At 37.1% G+C, this 19804-nt stretch overlaps 1 protein-coding gene across 2 annotated transcripts; it reads right to left on the bottom strand.

Moving 5' to 3' along the window:
* Window positions 1-61: 61 nt before the first annotated feature.
* LOC101920970 (transmembrane protein 180) lies at window positions 62-19755 on the bottom strand. 2 transcript variants are annotated; one of them, XM_027778901.2, is made up of 8 exons: window positions 19644-19755; window positions 15948-16132; window positions 14463-15197; window positions 11373-11527; window positions 10568-10678; window positions 9871-9954; window positions 8727-8870; window positions 62-2119 (listed from the first exon to the last, which is right to left on the bottom strand). In XM_027778901.2, the coding sequence occupies exons 2-8, from the start codon at window positions 16098-16100 to the stop codon at window positions 1990-1992; spliced, it is 1512 nt and encodes a 503-aa protein (XP_027634702.1). In that variant the 5' UTR covers window positions 16101-16132; window positions 19644-19755; the 3' UTR covers window positions 62-1989. The 2 variants fall into 2 exon arrangements, with proteins under 2 accessions (XP_027634702.1, XP_027634708.1); XM_027778907.2 differs by lacking the exon at window positions 10568-10678.
* Between the last annotated feature and the right edge of the window lie 49 nt (window positions 19756-19804).

The raw sequence follows: 19804 nt of genomic DNA, 5'->3' as shown, positions 1-19804 counted from the left end.
TTTTCATCTATCAAAATACATATTCTATGAGGATAGGAGATTTAGGAAATAACAGAAACAGTAAAGAAAAAGAAAATTATTTTATTTATTACCATTTTAAAGGAATTGTCAAGGAGAAGACTGTTTCATATAATGAACCAAAGATCACATTAACTTAAATTTCTTCAGATTTTTGTCCTTTGGCTTTTGCTCCTTCTGCCTTTCATACATACAATGCAGTAAGTCTTTTAAAATTCAGAATCTAAACACACAGTCCGTATCTGCTCTGGTATTTGTGTAAATATTTCTTTGGGTATGTAAATACAAGTGACACTAGTATGTGTACATAATGCTGTTAGCATGTACAGTGCAAATGAATAATGGTATCTCTGACAAGACAGAGATAAAAAACAGATAATGCAGCTTAAAACTTCATCACACTTCTGGCTTCTTACATTTTAACATAAATCTTCATATTCCTATCAAAGAGCTCATTTGGATTTCTAAATATTTAACAATACTATCCTACTTTTTCACTCATCACTTTGAAAGCACTTTGCCCTTCAAAAAAGCAAGGAAACAATGTTTCTGCTCTGCAAATGTAAAAACTGAGGCACAAAAAACCTATGTTTTTCAACACTGGTATTTCAAATCTCAAACCTCTTCATTAAATGCAAAATGCAAGGCAACTTCTTACACTCCTTTCTTTTCCAAGTTACCTCTCACAGTACATGTAAAGCCTTAGTATCAGGATACCTACAATGCATCTTCTTGTACTTCCAAGTGACTGGCACCCTGTAAGAGAGGTGCTTCTAAAATTATGTTTGTCCAGGCAAAACAAAGAATAAAAATGAAGTGATTATATTATACTTAAGCAATTACACAATTACACACTGGATATACTGGAGGAAAAAGACTATTAAACAGGAGTACTACAAACATGCTAATATTATCATACAACATATGTGAAATGAAGAGAGGATTCGAGGTTTCTGAAATTTTGTCAAAAACCCTTTAATTTATAAAAATCACAGGATTCATTTAAAAGCTTAACTGAAAAGATTTTGATAAGAATTAATCAGAATTTAACTAATTTCATCTTGATTAATCAGAAATTAACTTCAACTGGCAGCACATCAAATGAGTTTGCCAACGTAACACTACCAAGTGGGTAGATTCAATATGTGTGCTTAGATCTGTCCAACTAACTGAACACTACTACATCCATATGCTAATATTTTTCTTACCACAATGACATTCGGTACGAAGTACTAACAATATGATACCTTCAGAATAATTTTCCCATTTAAAGCCAGAAAACTGATCTACCTACCACCAACCACAGATATTCAGGAAGCCAGTGAGGACATACGGGGCTTTTCCATATCCAGCAACATTTCATTGAACAGCATTTTAATCTTTTTCTTCTTTAGCTTTATGCAGACTTTTACAGCGTAGTTAATTACTCTTGGCTCTTCCTGTGGTAGCTGTCAGATTTGTCTTGATATCGGTCAGCTAGATACTGTTTATGTTTTTCTCTTCATCTCCCTGCTATCCATGAGGGATATCCACCAGGCTCTTCCAGATTAACTTCAGAGATCTGCCATTTTAGCAGTATGGCAAAATTAATCCACCATCTTTCAGTAAGCTTAAGAGAATACAGTTCCCTTGAATTCCAGGTGCTGGGTTGGGACTCCTTTCTGCCATATCCATTCTTAAAATGAGTTAACAGTGACCAGTATATACCAGAAAAGACTTTATTTAGTAATTAAGGATAAAGCCATTACAGGTAAATGACACTAGAAAAAAACTGTGCAGGCTCAGCAATAAGGCTGAATGTGATCTTCATTATAGTCTATATAGACTGAAGGATGAAACTTTATCAAAATGGCTCAGACTGTGTTTGGCCTAATAGTCCATTTAATGTGATCTTGCTTTTTCACATTTAAAACATACAAACTCTTTTGTGGTACAGTTCAGCAGAAAATTGACTGGCCAACAGTTACATATTTAGTGCGCAGCTGTCATATGACTATTCTGGATTGAAAAGGGAGTCCACGTCAGGATTTGTATGACTGCAATGCAAAGTGGAACCAGACAGATCAAATAGAACATGGCATCATGAAGACCTAAAAACAAACTGGGGAAGAGGAGGGAAAAACAGCTTTCAAGAAGAGGAAAATTAACTTTCACGGTCAATTCACAACAAATTATTTTTAAAGCATTCACATTGTATACATATATACAGCATATACATGTTACTGTGTCCAATCAATTATAATTAAAAGAAATATAAATATCTCAGATATCAGATGTACTTCAATCGTATTTTCTAATTCTACATACAAATATGTATTTTGTTGTTTGCTCCTTTCGTAATAGCTGAGAGGAAATTAGAAAATTAGCACTCGAGTTAATTTTAATACACTGTAAGCAACCTAAGAAATCCTGTTCACTGCTTTAGTACCCATCTGTATTACATAATATAGAAATCAATTTAAGTAATATAATCCAATTTTAGAACAGAGCTTTAGTAAGATTGAAAAATTAGGAAGTGAAAGAAAAGCAGAAAATGGAAGCAAACATTTTAATTAAAAAATATTTTATGAAGTTATAATCTGTGCTATTAGCAATCACCATAGTCTGTTGTTATTGCTGCTAGATGGAAGTCGTGATTAATGCATAAATTCAGGTATGGTGTAAAGGGCTGTTTAAAAGTAGCATTTGGTTTAAAATGAATTATTACAAGATAATATAAACTATAAAAAGAATACACGTGAAATTAACAGTCATTCTCATTTATTCTCATGGATGCATGGTATTTCCTCATCTAAATCTTCTCTATGGAATAAGAGGTAAAAACATCAACAAATATGAACCAAAAAAGAAAATATAAAATAAGGAGTTGAATGAGTTCCCTTTTACAAACAGTATGTTTTCTGACAACTCAAAGCATACATTTAGGCATTCATCTAGTAGCTAGAATCATTATCTACTGGCATTCTGTTAATTCTTGCATTCTAATTACTTAAATATTAGGAAAGTCAACTCAAGCTGAGAAACAGACCCTAAATGAACTTTCTCTCCATGGGGCAGTTTATGTTATTTTCTACTTTTTTCCCTTAGCATTCAGGGACAAGACAGGAGACTCACGAAAAAGCTACAGACATGATCCAAAAAACCTGAAACCTGTGAAGAAAACTTGAGCAGGCTTTCGAACAAAACCTAAGAGTTTCTCTGAATCATAAAAGAATCAATTCCTATCTCCCTGCATTAAACAGAAACAGTGCTTGCAACCTCCAAAGCAGCCTAGATTTATTCCTTAGCAGACACACTCACACAACGATCACAATTTATCTGGAGTCACGCTAATGCTACTAAAGGAAACAAAAAAACAGAGGGTTACAAGTGAATTACTTAACCACTTGGGCGATGGCATTTAAGACTGGAGGTATTCACTAGCAGGTCACTGGTCCATAGCCAATGTTTATTGGCAGTGACAATAATTTACTATTTGGATGTTGTTTACTGGCCTGCATTCAATTGCATTTTCAGTCCACCTACAAGTAAACAAAGGCTCCCATCATGTACACCAACATCACAACTGCCAACAGTTAACTGTACTCAACAGAGAGGCCACAGACAAATTACCTATCTGAAGATGAAAACAGGACTAAGACACAGTTAACAGGATGCTGGGGCTGTACTTGGCTTGTTCTGCACACTAAAGAGGACTGCAGTTTTCAGTACTAAAATTATTCTGTCTTTATACATGGACCTCAGGAAGGACAAAAAAAAAAGAAAGAACATTACCAAATCACTCATACCTGTGCAATCCTGATTTGGTCTCACTGGAACAGTATTGGTTTAAGAAAATAGTATTACTTATTGTACTGTAAGACCTTAAGTTACTCCAGGAATTATGAAAAATATCTATAGTACACAGAACAAGGAATAGGAAAATATTTCATTAAGGGACTAGGACAAATGAAGAGCAGAGCTCAGATTTTATCCTAGTAACAGCTGGACCAGTAACTTCAGAAATTTCCATGTCTACATTTTTTGCATATGCAGGAATAAAACATAGAATCTTTCACTAAACAGCCCTAATATCACTCTGAATAGAATGTGATGTAGTCCAGTAATTCAGTACGAAAGCATTAACAGTTTGAGGTGCCTCCAATAAGTAAAGTTACTGTAAAAAAGCTTCATTCTGAAGAACTAATTCGGAGCACACCTTCAAGGGAAGTTAGCTGTAGTTGCAGTGGCTCTCCAGAAGAGGGAGATTTTAAACTAGGTATCTTTTCTACAGGAAAAAAAAAAAAAAAAAAGAAATTCAAACCCCAAACTAAAATACCCCAAACCAAAGAGCAAAAGAAAAAAAAAAAAAAAAAGCAAAGCAAAGCAAAGCAAGCAAGCAACCAAAACAAACAAAAAAAAACCACCACCACCACCCAAAAAAAAAAAAAATCCCACCAAAAAACCCAAGCCATATGAGGCAGGTAATGCTTTGCTGTGATGACAGACCAAAAGGAAAAAACCAAACCAGGTCCATCCATTCTGCAAGCTATTGCTCAAATTTTAAGGATATTTAAAAATACTTAAGCTAGTATTAACTGCAAAATGCTTAACTGATGTGTAGTGACCACATTCCCTAAGAATGTGGTATAATGTGTATATTAATGCATACAGAATCCTGTGTGACACATACAGAATTGTGTACAATATACAGGCCAACATCACGTGTGAAAAAGGTTACACCAAAAAGCAAAAACAACTTCTGGAAAAGAGATACACTATTCACAGCAAATGTCACACTTCAGAGTTAGGATACCAGAGGCAAAACCAGGAGAACCCAGATTGCTCCTAAGAAAGAAGGCATCACTGTGACTAAGAAGTCACGTTGAGGCAGAAGTAAATACTGGTACTGGTAAGTAAACAGCTGATGATGTTAACGGTCAGTTCAAGGGCTTCAATACAGAGGAAAAGACAGACAGGCTAGGTCTTTGGAATGCCTGGTCTAATACAGTACTGGGATCACCATTCATAAGCATTTTCTCATTTCTGATGAATCTTAAGCATCCACCTGGAGGTGCTATGATACCTCACAGATGAAAGAAAGAGGGGACTAAATTTTCCTTTCTTCTAGAATTTTACCCTCTGTATAAAACCTCACCAGCATCTTACCAGCTTGAGCGTCTGCAGAATACAAGTGTAACAGAAGCCACCAAGACAAAGATGCATTATTGTCTCAAAAGGTCTTCTGGGAAAAGAATTTCACTCGTAACATGCCAGTTGCCCTAATAAGCTGCTCGGAAATGTAGGCTTTACTGAGGCAGGGAATATATATGTGTGAATTACTCAACCGCATGATGGCAAGAAAAGACAGGCAAAGCTTAAAATCTGGCAACTTATAGTTGGTTGGTACTCTTAACGGAGTTTTGGTACTCTAATGAAATATCCTGATCACGGAGGATGTCAAGGAGTCATAATATCACATAGCTGAAGAACCAAAATGTAATCACTGGAACAATGAGGAGGTACAGGTGAAGTGTCATCTTACAGAATTTTGCTGGAGGCATAAGAATCAGAAGATATATGATTTGTCACAGCAGATAGCTTTTGATAGATCATTTTTTTTGATACAATGTAAAATGAGCACCAAAGACAGAATATCTGTGAAGCCCATTCTGAAGGCAATATGCTATTAATAAAATGCCATTGAATGTATAACATAAATGAAGAAGGGGAAAAAAAGACATACCCTTCCCCTGTGGGCTGGACCAGCGCTGAGCAGAGGGGAAGGCTCACCTCCTTTGATCTGCTGGCAATACTTTGTCTAATGCAGCTCAAGATACCTTTTGCCTTCTTTGCCACAAGAGCATATTGCTGGCTCACGTTCAGTGTGGTGCTTACCAGGACCCCCAGGTCCTTTTCTGTCAAGCTGTTTTTCAGCTGGGTGCCCCCCAGTATATACTGGTGCACGGAGCTGTTCCTCCCCAGCTGCAGGACTTTGTACTTCTCCTTGTTGAACCATGAGGCTCCTGTCAGCCCATTTCTCCAGCCTGTCAAGATTCCTCGGGCTGGCAGCATGACCCTCTGACATTATCAGCAGCCACACCTCCCAGCTCTGTGTCACCACCAAACATCCTGCCCTGTCATCCACATCATTAATGAAGATGTTAAACAGGACTGGAGCCAGCACAGACCCCTAGGGTACACTACTAGTCACGGGCCTCAACTAGACTTACCACTGGTCACCACTCTCTGGGCCCAGCCATTCAGCCAGCTTTCAACCCATCTCACTGTACACTCATCCAGCCCCTGTACCAAAGGTTTCCTATGAAGATCTTATGGGAAGCAGTGTCAACAGCCGTACTGAAGTCCAGGTAGACAATATCCACAGCCCTTCCTTTATCTACCAGGTTAGACATTTCATTGTAGAAGTTTATCAAGTTGGTCAAGCGTGACTTCCCCTTGAAGTTATGCTGACTACTACTGATTATTTTATTGTCCTTAATGTGCCTGGAAATGGTTTCCAGGATTAGCTGCTCCATCATTATTGCTATGGCTTAGTTTTCAATTTAAGAAAAAATAAGTTATTTAGAATTCAGCAAATAGTTTATGGGCTTTGACTGCATCTTCTCCCAGTAAACAACATTGCTGGAAACTCTTCAGACACGTTTATTCAGGGTCCAAACATTTTGTTAATGCAAAATAAAGGTCCTCTGTGCTATCTTCATAATTCACTACCACTACACCTAATAAAGTAAACACTTTCCAGAACACGTGATATTGCCAGCTTTGGAGAAAAAGGAAGGACACAGCTGAGATTGTATTGACATGGGTCATAACACTTCATTACATATAATTCACATATGTGAAATTGTGTTTTTTTTTTCCCCAAACAGTTTGAACATATTTTAAGCAATCTCCTATATTCAGTTTCTGTTTGTCCTCCAACAACTTTGTCCTGAGACAAGTATATTTTAGCCGTCTGCCTATGGCTGAAATCTGAGATCAGCTGATAAGGTTTTAATATGTATAAGTAATTTTAGCTCAGTCAATGGTCTGAGTACATTGCCATGGGCAAACTGATTCCCTAGAAACAATCTTGAGTAGTCTGGTCTTTGTGGACTGTATGTCCATGCTGCAGTCCATTTGCAAAGTGAAGGACATGCACATTCACACATACATATACAAAAAACACATGCAGACTGCTTTATATTTAAGAAATTATTTTTGAAGAGATGGGCAAGAGAAATATGTAGTATATTTCAGGTGCTCTTTGATTAACTGATCTCAGCTTTGTACTTTTATGTTGTTCCCTGTCCTAGTGAAGTAGATCAAATCGCAGTGTGACTCAAGTGGAAATAGAGGTTTTAGAGATTAAGCATTCAAAGTATTACAACTCTATATTCAAGAAATTTATTGTTGCTATAGTCCAGAGGCTACTTACTGGGGGTGTGGGTGGGGGGGTGTGTGGGGAAGAGATTTATAACTACTGTGATTTAAAATCCATCCAGAAAAGGATCATTTCTTTGATCAAAAGGGATCAGAATTCAAATCTTAATTTCTCTGAATCATCAAGATGAATATATTCAGCCCTCTCATATCCACATCCAGTTCAACCTACTACTCCTCTGCAAAAATCACTCATCTTATCTGACATTATAATGAGGTTCACGTCCTCTTCACATCATCTCATTGGCTGGCTATCTACAGAATGTATTAAAATAGAATTAACTGTTCTCACACATATCCTCAAAGTTAAGCCTTCTTTGCTTGTGTCAGGATGCTTTTCTGAAGACCACCTGTTGTCCTTTTATGTCACGCTTTTCCTCGTACATTTTTTTAGAAAATTCCTCAAATAGGCAACATTCCTCTAGCATTAGGTGACATATACCAGTCCTTTCCTGTCTCCACAAAAGTTCATATACAATTGTATTCTATGTACTTTTTAAGGTTTCCACTCAAAATTTAGGAGAGCTATATAGTTCTCAGAATATTCATGTTGTTCTCTCAAGCAAATCGTGATCAGGACTAATTTTTACCTTTTAGTCCTGACTTCAGTTATTCCTCATGTTGCCACTTCCTCTTGTTGGTCATAAATAAACAGCCTATGACCCTTTCAGTGTACTGAGTCCCTGTTAATTTGTTTTTATAAAAGCCCATGCATTTCCAATGTGCTAACTAGCAACCACAGCTTTATGCTGTGTATTAAGGTCTCCAGGGACTGCAGTGAAATCATTACCATTAGAATAGTAAGTAGCATTGAAGCCAAAATTATACTCCTACTTGAGGCAAATTCCCTCCCTCAGTGATTATACTGCTGTCTCTCAAACAAAAATGTATCTTAAACGCAAGCCTATTAGGATTATACATTTTAAGGAAGCAGGTTTACAAATCAAAACACAGGAGTCAGGACAACATGTATCGTAGTAAGAGGAATTAGGCGTTCTCAAACTTTTTTTTCTTTTTTGCAATAGAACAGGAGATGGTTAACTAGTGAAATAAATCCTTTGTTTTTCAAAATTAGGTAGAAATCCTTGCGAATTGTTCAATAAATGATTTATTCTTTAAAAAACATTTCTATTTCCAGACATAAACCAACTGGAAAATATTTTTAAAGCACTCATATTTTTGAAGGGCCGTTGATGCAAACTATTGCAGATTAATTTGCTTTTTAGATGACACGATTATTTCATGTTAATTTATATGATTTAAAGTACTCCTTTTGAACTCACCTCAGATCAGGTCGAGCAACTTCATTATTCAGGTTCTCATATCCAAATTGATTTAGTATTGTAACCACAAGCATTGGAGCCAAAGATTGGGCAGGCTTGGTAAATAAAGCATTGGTACCAAAAACCATAGAGGAAAGTGGTGATCTAATATATTTAGGGAAAAAACCAAATGAATGCAAAACACAAACTTATTAGTGTATTAATTAGTGATCATAAAAATCTTGTTACTATGCAAATGCTAACTATCATGATCCTTAGCTTTATAAAGTTCATACATTATAGCAAACAGATCAGCTATCACAAAGAAATTTAAATTTCTTTGGAAATGAAAGGTAATAAACCTCTGGGGTATATCTATCGGTTGGCCCCAATTCTGAAATTACTTGGATTCAAGTTTGACTTTGTGCACACTGAGTAATTACTGAAGTTAAGACTGAACAGTACATGAAGAATTAATTACAACTTAAGACTTTACATGCATGAGACCAAAAAAGGAGGCTTTTTTTTTTTTTCTTCATGAAAGCAATAGCTCTCACCTTTGAGGGGCAAGTTCTTTAATACAGTGACCTGACCAGACCTGAATCTGCACTGACATAAATATTTATGGAACCAACAGAAAGTTATCTGCACTGTGATAATCATCCAAAAGATCCATGAGTTGTAATATGCTACGTCACAGCAGGTTTTATCAATTTTTATTTCAGAGAGATAACAGCAACCAGTTAGACTTTGAAATCTGCACTTCACGTAGCATTGCTAAAGCTTTCTAAATGCTTTTTCCATGTTAGAAAGACCTTATTCAGAAAATTCCATACATGACAGTAGATGTATATGGTTACAAAATAATTCTGTTGAAGCTAACAAAAATGAAAACACAAAAACCTGAAGGACTTGGCTTATACTGTAGTATAACTAAAACTAGAAATGACCTAATAATCTGTTTAAATTACACTACTGAAGTTAACTGCAGGAAACTTTATTCAAGTTCTTATCTCTACTTATCCTAAGTTGCTTTTACCGAAAGTACTTCTGTGTCAAGGATCAAAGATCGTTACTGTCTTTACTTTGACACAATCTAACTTAGGAAACAGTAACGTGGCAAATAGATAGCATATTTAAAGAAAAACAGCTACGATTGACATACCTCCGCTTGTGCTTTATTAAATCTGCATCAACAATATCTGCCAAAGGCAAATTGAACAAACTAAATGAAGCTTGTACAATTACCCTAAAGAAAGACAAAATATTTAAGAAGTTCATAGTTCTTATATACACTTTCACAATGGACATATCTGCAAACACAGAAAGCTGAGATGTTCTTTAAAACATGGTGATTTGTCTGTTTAAACAGCAGTTCTGAAAGCATTACTAGATCTGCTCTTAATTGAGAATTAGAAATTGATATGCAAACCTAAAAGGTGGGGGAGGGGTTTGCCTTTCTTCCTGGACACTGGCGCAAAAGGTCATAAACACATGCTTGAGATTATCAGTAATTTAAAAAGACATGGAGAAAAGAAACACCTTAGAAGAAAGAAGAACTGAAAATTTTCTCTTGAAATCTGAAAAGGACATGAGCATTACTGGAGAGACTACATGGAAGACAAACTTCAAAGTGGGAGAATTAGAATAGTAAACAGATTGTATATGCATTCCTATGTATGTATTTATATATATACACATACATTTAAACACAAACAGAGAAAGCTGTTAACAAACTGCTAAGTGAAGCCATAAACTCAAATATTACGATTTCTATGTGGTATTAAATTTTGGCTGAGATTATCTTTTACTTACAAGAGGCTTTGAACAATTAGCACTTTAAACATACACTCTTTAGGTACCTTAGACATTTTTTCCTGGGGAAATCAACATGTATCTTCATCATTTGAAGTATGCAGGTAATGAAATTTAATTTATTGTTCACAGTGTTACAGTAGCCCGTGAATGAAATACTGAAAATAAGAATGGAAACGGGGGAAAAAAAAAGATGAAGAACAGGAGGGTAGGAAGGAACATGTAGAAAGCAAGCAAGCAATGAAATAGAAAATAAAGAAATAAAAATGAACTGCTATAACAATATTCAGATAAAAACAGGTCTTTATTTTTACATAAGGTTCTCCATGTACCACAATATACTTCTTCCATGAAAATACTACTTCTTGGCATCATACTTACCTGGCACCACTGAGTATTGGTTACCTAACTGATACCTGACTTACCGATATTTGTTTTGCAGTGCAACACACAAGTATTCATGCAATACAAAATGACGTCTGGGCTTTCCTACCAAATAGTCTCCGAAGAGTTCCTCTACCAAAATCTTCTGGGTCTATGTGGATGAGAAGAGCTTCTGCTTCCCTTGAATCTCATGTTAAAGCAATAAGCAGCTGGAGGCATGTGGCTGCAAACCTTAATTACTGTTCATATTTAAGCCTTTTTTTCTTTTTAAGCAGAAATAAAAAGCTGAAGCAGAATAAAATGAAAGCTGAAAAAGAAGTTGTAACTGGAGTCTCAACTTTTCTGACAAGTAGAACAGAAAGAAAACCATAAAAGCAGTAGCAAAATCTTCACACTATGAAAAGTAAGTGTCCATTCTATTAGAATTATTTAAGCTGTATCTATGAATAGGGAAGTGTATTTACTTACATGTTTGTCGTGAGATAAAATGCCAACAGATAATAGTGTTCTGGCCCTAGAACAAACATGACAGCAGCAGCTACTCCTTCCAAGTAAAAGGAAAACAAGATGATTCTGTAATAACCAAACTTCTTCAATGAAGCGTGACTGAGAAGAACAAGGCACTGAAAAGATAATACATACACATATATGATGAAAAGATACAGTACACTATCTCAGCATTAAAGTTATAAAGCACAGACCAGACATAAATTTTACTACCCACTAAAGGAAAAAAAAAAAAGCACAACAAAACCCAACCCTTTCTAAAAAGTTCAATCCAAAGAAAAAATAGGAAAAATAAAAAAAATAGGAATTGAACAAAGAGAACTGTTTACTGGCCCACTCTATGCTACCTCTACCAGGTAATAATGGTCTCCTTTCACTCAAACTGGCCAGCTGAGAACTACTATATCCTGAGAAAAATACTGTTTCCCACATTGCCCATCTATTATTTAATGCTCATGATTTTTATGTTTGATAGCCCTTAAATATCAATTTTGTTGACAGTATGTTAACTGTAAACCAAGCACCTTGCCATTTGAATTTTAACTGCTGATCAAAAATATTTTCAGTAATTGTTTTTTCATTAATATTACTGTTTTAACTGACATTTATAGAAATAAAGCATGACTTCTAAGTGGATAAAGCAAGTTCACCATGACAGCTGATCGAAGCAAGTTAGAGACTTTAATAGCAAGTAGAGGAAGGCAGATGCCAGTGGACAATGTGTATTTCAGTTCCACCAATCTTAACCAGCAGTAATCCACACAAGAAGCTAGTGACAAGTAAACTCATAAAAGTGGTATTAAGGGCTGATTATAGTATGAACAAAGTGTAAGCTCTTCTCTATTGCTCCTTGCTTTCCACTTTAAAGAGGACATTTTGTAATGCATTATGTTCTTTTTATATGAGCCTATGTCACCACCTACATGTATGTGGTCCTCAACACTGTCACAAAAAATACTCACAATAGCAATACACATTTTCTCTTTCTGTGTTACAGAAATAAACAGAACAGGAGAGAATTCTCATTGTACATTTGTTCCCACATTTAAATGCCTTAACATAAAGAACAAAACCAGAGAAAGATTACTGCAGCAAATGCTATTTTAAAGAAGCTCAAGTTTTCTACTTAAACCAATGATCAAGAAGGTAAAACAAATCTGGAAAGTTGATGTAAGAAAAAAATCTGGTTGTAAGAAACTTAAAACATACTCCTCCCCCTGCTTGTTCTCAGGCATTTTGCAGAAAAGTGTTTGCACTAGAAACGATAAGAGATTATGTAATGTCTGTTATTGTAAAAACCATGACCATGTCTCCCTATAATTGAGAAATAACCCTGTCTCAGGAAGTACTTGTAATTTAGAAAATTCCTTGTTACGTGCATGTTTCTAAGACTGCATATTTCTAAGAAAAATACTACCTTAATGACACAAATTTAAATTTGTTTGTTTCAGCAACAAGGTTTCCCTTGCAGGCAGGTTTTACTCTTCACACCCACTACTAAACGGAACCTAAGACAGAAGCTGAAATCTAGTTTAGTACAGGCCACTGAAGCACAGTTCATAAGAAGGGGCTTTATTTTACATGGGTTGGGTATTTTTCCAGTAAATGAAGTTCAGGACATTGCCACCAGAGAATTCTTATTCTATCTTGAGCTCAAAGGGACAAAACCTGAGAAAAATAAGGTCACAGCAAACTCTCTATGGTTCAGTGACCTTCAAGACAAAGAGTCTCTGGGGAGCAGAGACAGATGCATTTTCTGAAAGATTGTTCGTTTCACACTGTCACACTGATTTTATCAACTAAAGTGACTGCTGTATATTGAGTGTAAAATTATTTAAGCTTTCCTGATTTCTGTTGTTTCTAAGTTATTTCCAAAGTTCATCAGCTGTTTGAGTTACAGGAAAAAAAAAAGTTAAACCTGTGGGAATGATAAAAATTGAAATGATAGATACTTAGGAGTTAGGGGAACGAGAAGGTACGTTTAGGATTTGTATGTTATATATGCAGAAGCTAAAGGAGTAACTGAAATTGAGCTGTGAATTCCAGTTGCACTTTCACATATCTTCTTTTACATATTACCTACTGAAAAACATTGCAATTTAATGAATTTAACAGCCTGATTTTCAGAAATTCTGAACATCATCAGCACCTATGATGAAAGTCAGGATACATAGATTTTGAGTATCCTGAATTTCATCATCCAATAAGTAAACAACGTGAAAGTTTTAAAAGATCCAGTGAAAGAAGTTAGAAGGGAATGAACAAGAAAACTTTTTTATTCACTACAGACAAGTATGTTTACATTCTGTGGGACATTTTTGCTGCTTTTCTTGTTCTTACACATTACTTGTTTAGGTTCTCTTTTTTTTTCCAGTTCATTACTCCTCCCCCAACCCTGACTGGGGTCTTGAAAGTATGTCTCTCTCTACCCAGTAAATGTAGCTGCCCAAAACCAGCAAACAAAATAAATGAGAACATATTATTCCCCAAAAGCAGTTATTTAGACTTTTGCTTGGTTCCCATGACTGAGATACCACATATTTCAACAATGTTTTTAATACCTAATGATTTTTCTCTTGTTGTGTGCAGTTTATCTCAGAAACTTCCTGAATAAGAGATTATTCTTTCATCACCTATTACAAATCAAAACCAAAGAGGAGAGAAATCCTAATTCTATAGGTTTTGCTTTTAGAAACTTTTTATCTTGATCATGTTTTTCATTCCTTTACACTTTGGTATTATAAACCCTGTAGGATACAAAACATTCACTCTTTGCATATTCACATCTCATATTCTTGTAAACAGATACTCTGCAAGCCTGCCTGCTTGTGCATTCTTGCTACCCTACCCTTACGCTTGGTTAGCCAGTGCACAGAGGCACTTTCTCCTTGTAGGGCACAGGTGAGCTGGATTTGTTTTTTGGTACAGCCAATGGCTTATGCCAGATACAGCGTTTTTTCAAGAAAGAGTGTAAATGGATACCTTAAACTAATGAAAACTAGTAAACCACCATGTTTTCATATTTTGAAATAAAGAACCGTAACGGCCTACCTGAGGACAAATAAAGCCTGCTCCGTACATGATACTTCTTATTAAGGAAGAAAGAACATCCTTGGGAATAAGATTATCCGCAAAGATCATCATAAAATTGTTGCAGAAGGCTAGGTGGAAGACTTGAAAGAAATTCATTGTTACAAAAAATAAAAAGTTTTTCTCTGTCATAATCTGTTTGGTCAATGAAATTACCAAGGACAAGGACAGAGCTCCATCACTGTTTTCCTGATCAGCATTCTCTGTGCAAATTTCCCTCTGCTCATATTGACTAGTACTGTATTTGCCTGTGTAACACATACAAGCTGTTGCTAATGCTGCGACCAAAACAGTGAAAGCCTGAAAACAGGCAAAATTTTCCATATTATCTGATATGAGACCACAAAAGAGAATGCTTGTTGATCCAATTAGTGTTGCTACTTGGTTATATTTAATAAGCTGAAGCCTACTTTCATGTCTTGTTGAAATTTCTGCAAAGAGCGCGCACTGCGCTAGAAGCACAAATGTAAGCAAACCATCAAAAGCACATAATGCAACAATGAGGTGAAGACCACTTAGCCAGTCACCTTCTTCATAATGTTTCCAAGGAAACCAAGGAAGCAAAAAGGCTAACGCATATAAAGGAGCTCCATATAAAATTGAAAACTGGCGTCTTGAGCAGCATGCAAATTTGGAGTTATCTTGAATATACCCAAAAAGAGGATCATTAACGGCATTCCATATCATAAATACCACCTGCAACAAACAATTAAGAAACACAACAGAATTTATCATTAGTGTGATTTTTCTGCAGAGTTTATACAACCACAGAAGTAATATACACCATATTTATTTAAAAGAAATCTCTATTCAAAGAACAAAAAAAAAAGATGAAAGCTTCTCAGGTCAAAACAGACTCCAGGCCAAATTCTTAAAGGTATTTAGAGGTTTATAGTAATTTTGAAAAGCAAGATGAGTAAGTAGGCAGGTGCACAGCTACACATGTCCAAGACTTCACTCTCTCAGAAGCTTACAAGATGAAAGCCCAGATGTGTAAAGTCCTGATATTACTCTCACAGCAAGTAATTCAAAACATGACCTGGCCCATTACTTTCAGGAGACCATTTACGACAAGAGTTGCTCACATGGATAATGACTTGCAAAATAAAGGCAGTATTTAGGTACTTAAACAGTCCATAGGAAAACACCAATGTTAAATGTATCTATGGAGCTGAGGTGCAAGATTAGTTTAGAAAATTACTTCAAGCTATCAATGGTTAAAATCTTTTCAGCCATTAAAGTCTGGACATTTTTAATCTAAAGACTGTAAACAATGTGCTTTATGTGTACCTTCAGTTGCTTACAGATTAACTACATTTAAAATGAATTTACTGTACAACTATTTGCAGTGCGTCTGAAAGTAATTAGTAAGTAAAAACAATTACTTTGTTGTGGTTACACAGAGACATAGCACAATATGGTAATCAATAATCCATTGTACAATACCTGTGCTTGATGAAATGCTACTTCTGAAATTTTGTATCGGTTTAGGAAAAGCTTAACGTAGTAGAAATTAAAGATACTGTTCATCATTCCAGCACCTAACGTAGTCATGGAATATGCCAGTGCATTAGGATGAATTCCCAAAATGAACTTCATCTTCCACAGGTACAACTCTCTTCTTCCTCAAGCTACAAAAATAATTACAACACTTAGTAGAATAATTTTCTGAATTAAAATGACATGGGACATTTGCTTGTTTCAGAGGTGTAGAAACAGAGTGTTAGAGGAAAACTTCCCCATTCTTACTTCCTTTTTTAAAAATGAGAAACACATTTTACTGAGTTCTAAGACACAGAGACCAAAACTTAACAGATGCAAAATATTAAAAAGTCAGTGACATTTCTAAGTATAATCAGTACTTAAAAGACAATGGAACAAGTAGACAAAAATGTAAAAGAATACTTTCCTAACTGGTGCACAGACTCAATATAAAATATCTGCTATTGCAAACACTGATCTTGGTGTACAGTTCAAAGTAATTGCATACATTTTACATCTTTCTTGCTAGCTACGTAGTTTTAAAATTATGGACTGTGTAGGAATTAAGTGACTCAATTCATATCCTTATGTATTTCATTGCTATGAATGTCAAATGCAGCATGCACTTAGATGGATATATCTTTAAAAAAAACCCAAGTTTTATCCTTGCATTTTTAAATGTTAATTTTTAACAGGCCATGGAAGCATTACTTTCACCTAATAAACTAAGGAGATATGAACAGAAACCATAAAACAATCAAAACCCCTTTTAATAGTTTAAACATGTTCATTGTATAAGACTGCACGTAAATAAAATCTAGTAACACATGTACAGCATTTTAAATATGTCCAAATAACAGATTCAGCCCAAGAATACAGACTTCCTTAAGATATCAAGCAGATCTTCAGCCAACGATCTTTAAGATGCTGACTTTGTCCATCTATCTAGCAATTAACTTAAGCATGTTTGGTGTAAACTGTCCTATGAAACCAGCTAGCTCCAGGGAACCTGTACTTTTAAAAGCAGAGTAATGACTACCTAAAGTTACTCCTTGACCACATTTGATTTAATAAGCCTAATACAAAAATACTTCTCCCACGTACCTGTTTTTAACTGAGACTTCATTCACCTTTATATCTGTTTGAAGGTTCTAATCCAGCCTTACTAAACACACTTAATTCCAGAGCTTTCCAACCTGCTTTTTGTCAATAGTCCACACTTTGCTCCTCTGCATATTAACAATTTTATCCTAAATGCAGTTTTCCAATAGCCATCAAAGTACTTAGTTTAAATATCTGCTTGTTCAGCTTGATAACCAGATCTATATGCAGCTGCCTGAACTCCTCATAAAAAGGACCATGAAGACACAGGAAACGAAAACCAAGGCTGTTTCCAATCTTCCTGTGATTTACAAAGTGGATGAAGATCGGCTGCTGTGAGGGAAGAAGGCAACTTCCCCATCACCAGGCGAGGGCCAGGCAAAAGCTGCAATCAGGTAGGGACCGGAGAAGTGTCTATTCTGGCTGAGGCAGGTGATGGAATGGCAGTTTTTCCACCCCTCAACACAAAGCATGAACTCTTGAAGAGCAAATAAAATGTGGGTGCATTTTTGCCTATATATATAAGATGGTCTAATATGAAACAAGATGCAAAGAGTAGATAACTTTATAGATATAAAAAAAAAATCAAGCTGACAACTTGAATTGTTTTCTTTTTTCTAAAGCAAATTTATTTGTAAGAATATGACTGATTTTTTAGATACTTGAGCATCATTGTGATGTATATTTTCAAGTTTAGTTTTCACAGAGCTCTAGCTGTAGAGACAATTCCATTTTCAGGTGGTGAAATTTTGCATTTTTGTACCAAGTTTGGTTTCACAAGCTTTTAGTAAGAAACTTCGAGTGAAGAATAAAGTTATTGAAAAGATGCCTATTTGAAACATTTCTTTTAAAAAGTAAGTTTGATATTACCAACTATGAAAGTTGTTACAGCAAGTATGTTACTGACAAGTGTCACTTTTTTTGAAGTAGCGCACATTCAAGCCTTCACAAATATACTTGATGAAGTGATTTATGCAGCAGATACTAGTGCTTTTGGAAAGGCAGACTTTTCATCTCTATTTCTCCTTGGAGCCCCCTGCATGAGTCTTTGAATTAGGAGAATCTCCTCCAAATTCCACAAGTACCAAGAATAAACGTGCTTCACGCTAACATTACCAGCAAACTAACAGTCGTTTCTCAAATCATGTTTGACTCAATTCCTTCCTACATGATTTAAAAAACAAAGGTCTTGTCAGCTTTGGAAAATTTTAAAGAAAGAAGAAATTTGAGATTTCTTCAACAAAAACCTTCTAACAATGTGCAAACAGGCATCTAGTGCCATGACTAATGATAATACACAGGATCTGACACAACTCTTTACACTAATTGGTACATCTGGCCTTGTACCTTGTTTATGAAATAGGTTCAATTAGAAGTTGAGGTACCACACTTCCTTTCCCAGAAGACCCGCTCTTTAATTGTACTACAATGAAATCATGCATGAGTATTCCCTCCCTCTTCTTAATAGCCAGCTTCTATATTGAACTGGTTAAAAGCACAGGTGTTGACATTTTGTGACTCACAGAGGGCCGATCAGTTTGAGAAATTTTGAGTGGTTACAACCGTGTTAATACAGATGAGCCAAAAGAACAGACTGCTTAAGCCAGCCAGACACATGATGGTATTAATTGCATTTCTCCCAGCACTGGATGACACTCACAAAAAGAAACTAGAGCATGAGTCCAAAGAAGAAAAGTGGATTCCTGAACAGTAACAAATTTTGACTGAAGTGCCCGAGCTGACACCACACTCTTGCTGTGCCTGGTGCTGAGCTGCAGCGTAACGCACATGACCCTGGTTGGGCACAACTGGTTGGACAAACTGGTTGGGCACAACTACCTTCCTCATCCTTCCTCCATGACTTGAGCCACATTAAGACAGGGTAGAACTAAGAATAAAGGCTTTCCCAGCCCCCAGGGGTAACGCCAGGGGGGAGTGCTGCTGAAGCAGAGGGGAGATGCGCACTGGAGGTACCGGCAGCAGGTATGGCTGCCCGAGCGCGGCCAGGCTGCGGCTCCTGGGAGGCAGGAGACTGGGAACTTGCAGGACTGGAAGTTTGGAAGCGTTCGCCTGCTAAAACTGGGCAAGTCATGGTAGATTTTTCTCAGGAGGTCGCCAGACAGGGGACACGGCTCCCTCTTCCTCATGAGGGAGCGAGCGGCGGCCGCCCGAGCGCCAGCAGGCGCGGGGACGCAGGCGGCCGTTTCCAGCCGGGACAGCAGCGGCCGCACGCTCCGGCGGGGCCGCGTTCTCCGCTCCGCAGCAAGGCCCCCCCGGGGGAGCGGGAAGGCGGCCCGCACCTGGGCGTGACACCGGTACGGAGCCGCGGCTCGGGGGCCGAGCCCCTCCTCACAGGCTCTTCCCTCAGCGCTCCCCGCGGTCCCAACACAGGGGGACGAGGAGCCGCAGCCTTCCATATGCCTGGTCCGCTGCCCCACCCCGGGCTGAGCCAGCTCTGCTCTGCCGCAGCCGTACCGGAATACCCCACAGCAGCCGCTCCCCGCCATTAACCCCTGCGAGCCCCGGCAACCACCGCCCCTTCCCCGGCCACCGACCCACCTCCGCTGACTGGAGGCTGCGCAACCGCCTGCTGGGGCGGGGCGTAATTAGCCCGGGCCAACCCTCTCTTCGCTCTTATTGGCGGCTTGATATGAAGTAGCTTTGTGATTGGTGAAGATTCCTTTCGATCTATCCGGCGAGCGGCTTCCCATTGGCTCCGC

Source organism: Falco peregrinus, chromosome 5, assembly GCF_023634155.1.
Source record: "Falco peregrinus isolate bFalPer1 chromosome 5, bFalPer1.pri, whole genome shotgun sequence".
Taxonomy (NCBI): Eukaryota; Metazoa; Chordata; class Aves; order Falconiformes; family Falconidae; genus Falco; species Falco peregrinus.
Note: the sequence above shows the minus strand (reverse complement) of the source record. Positions and strands in the feature narration are given on the sequence as shown.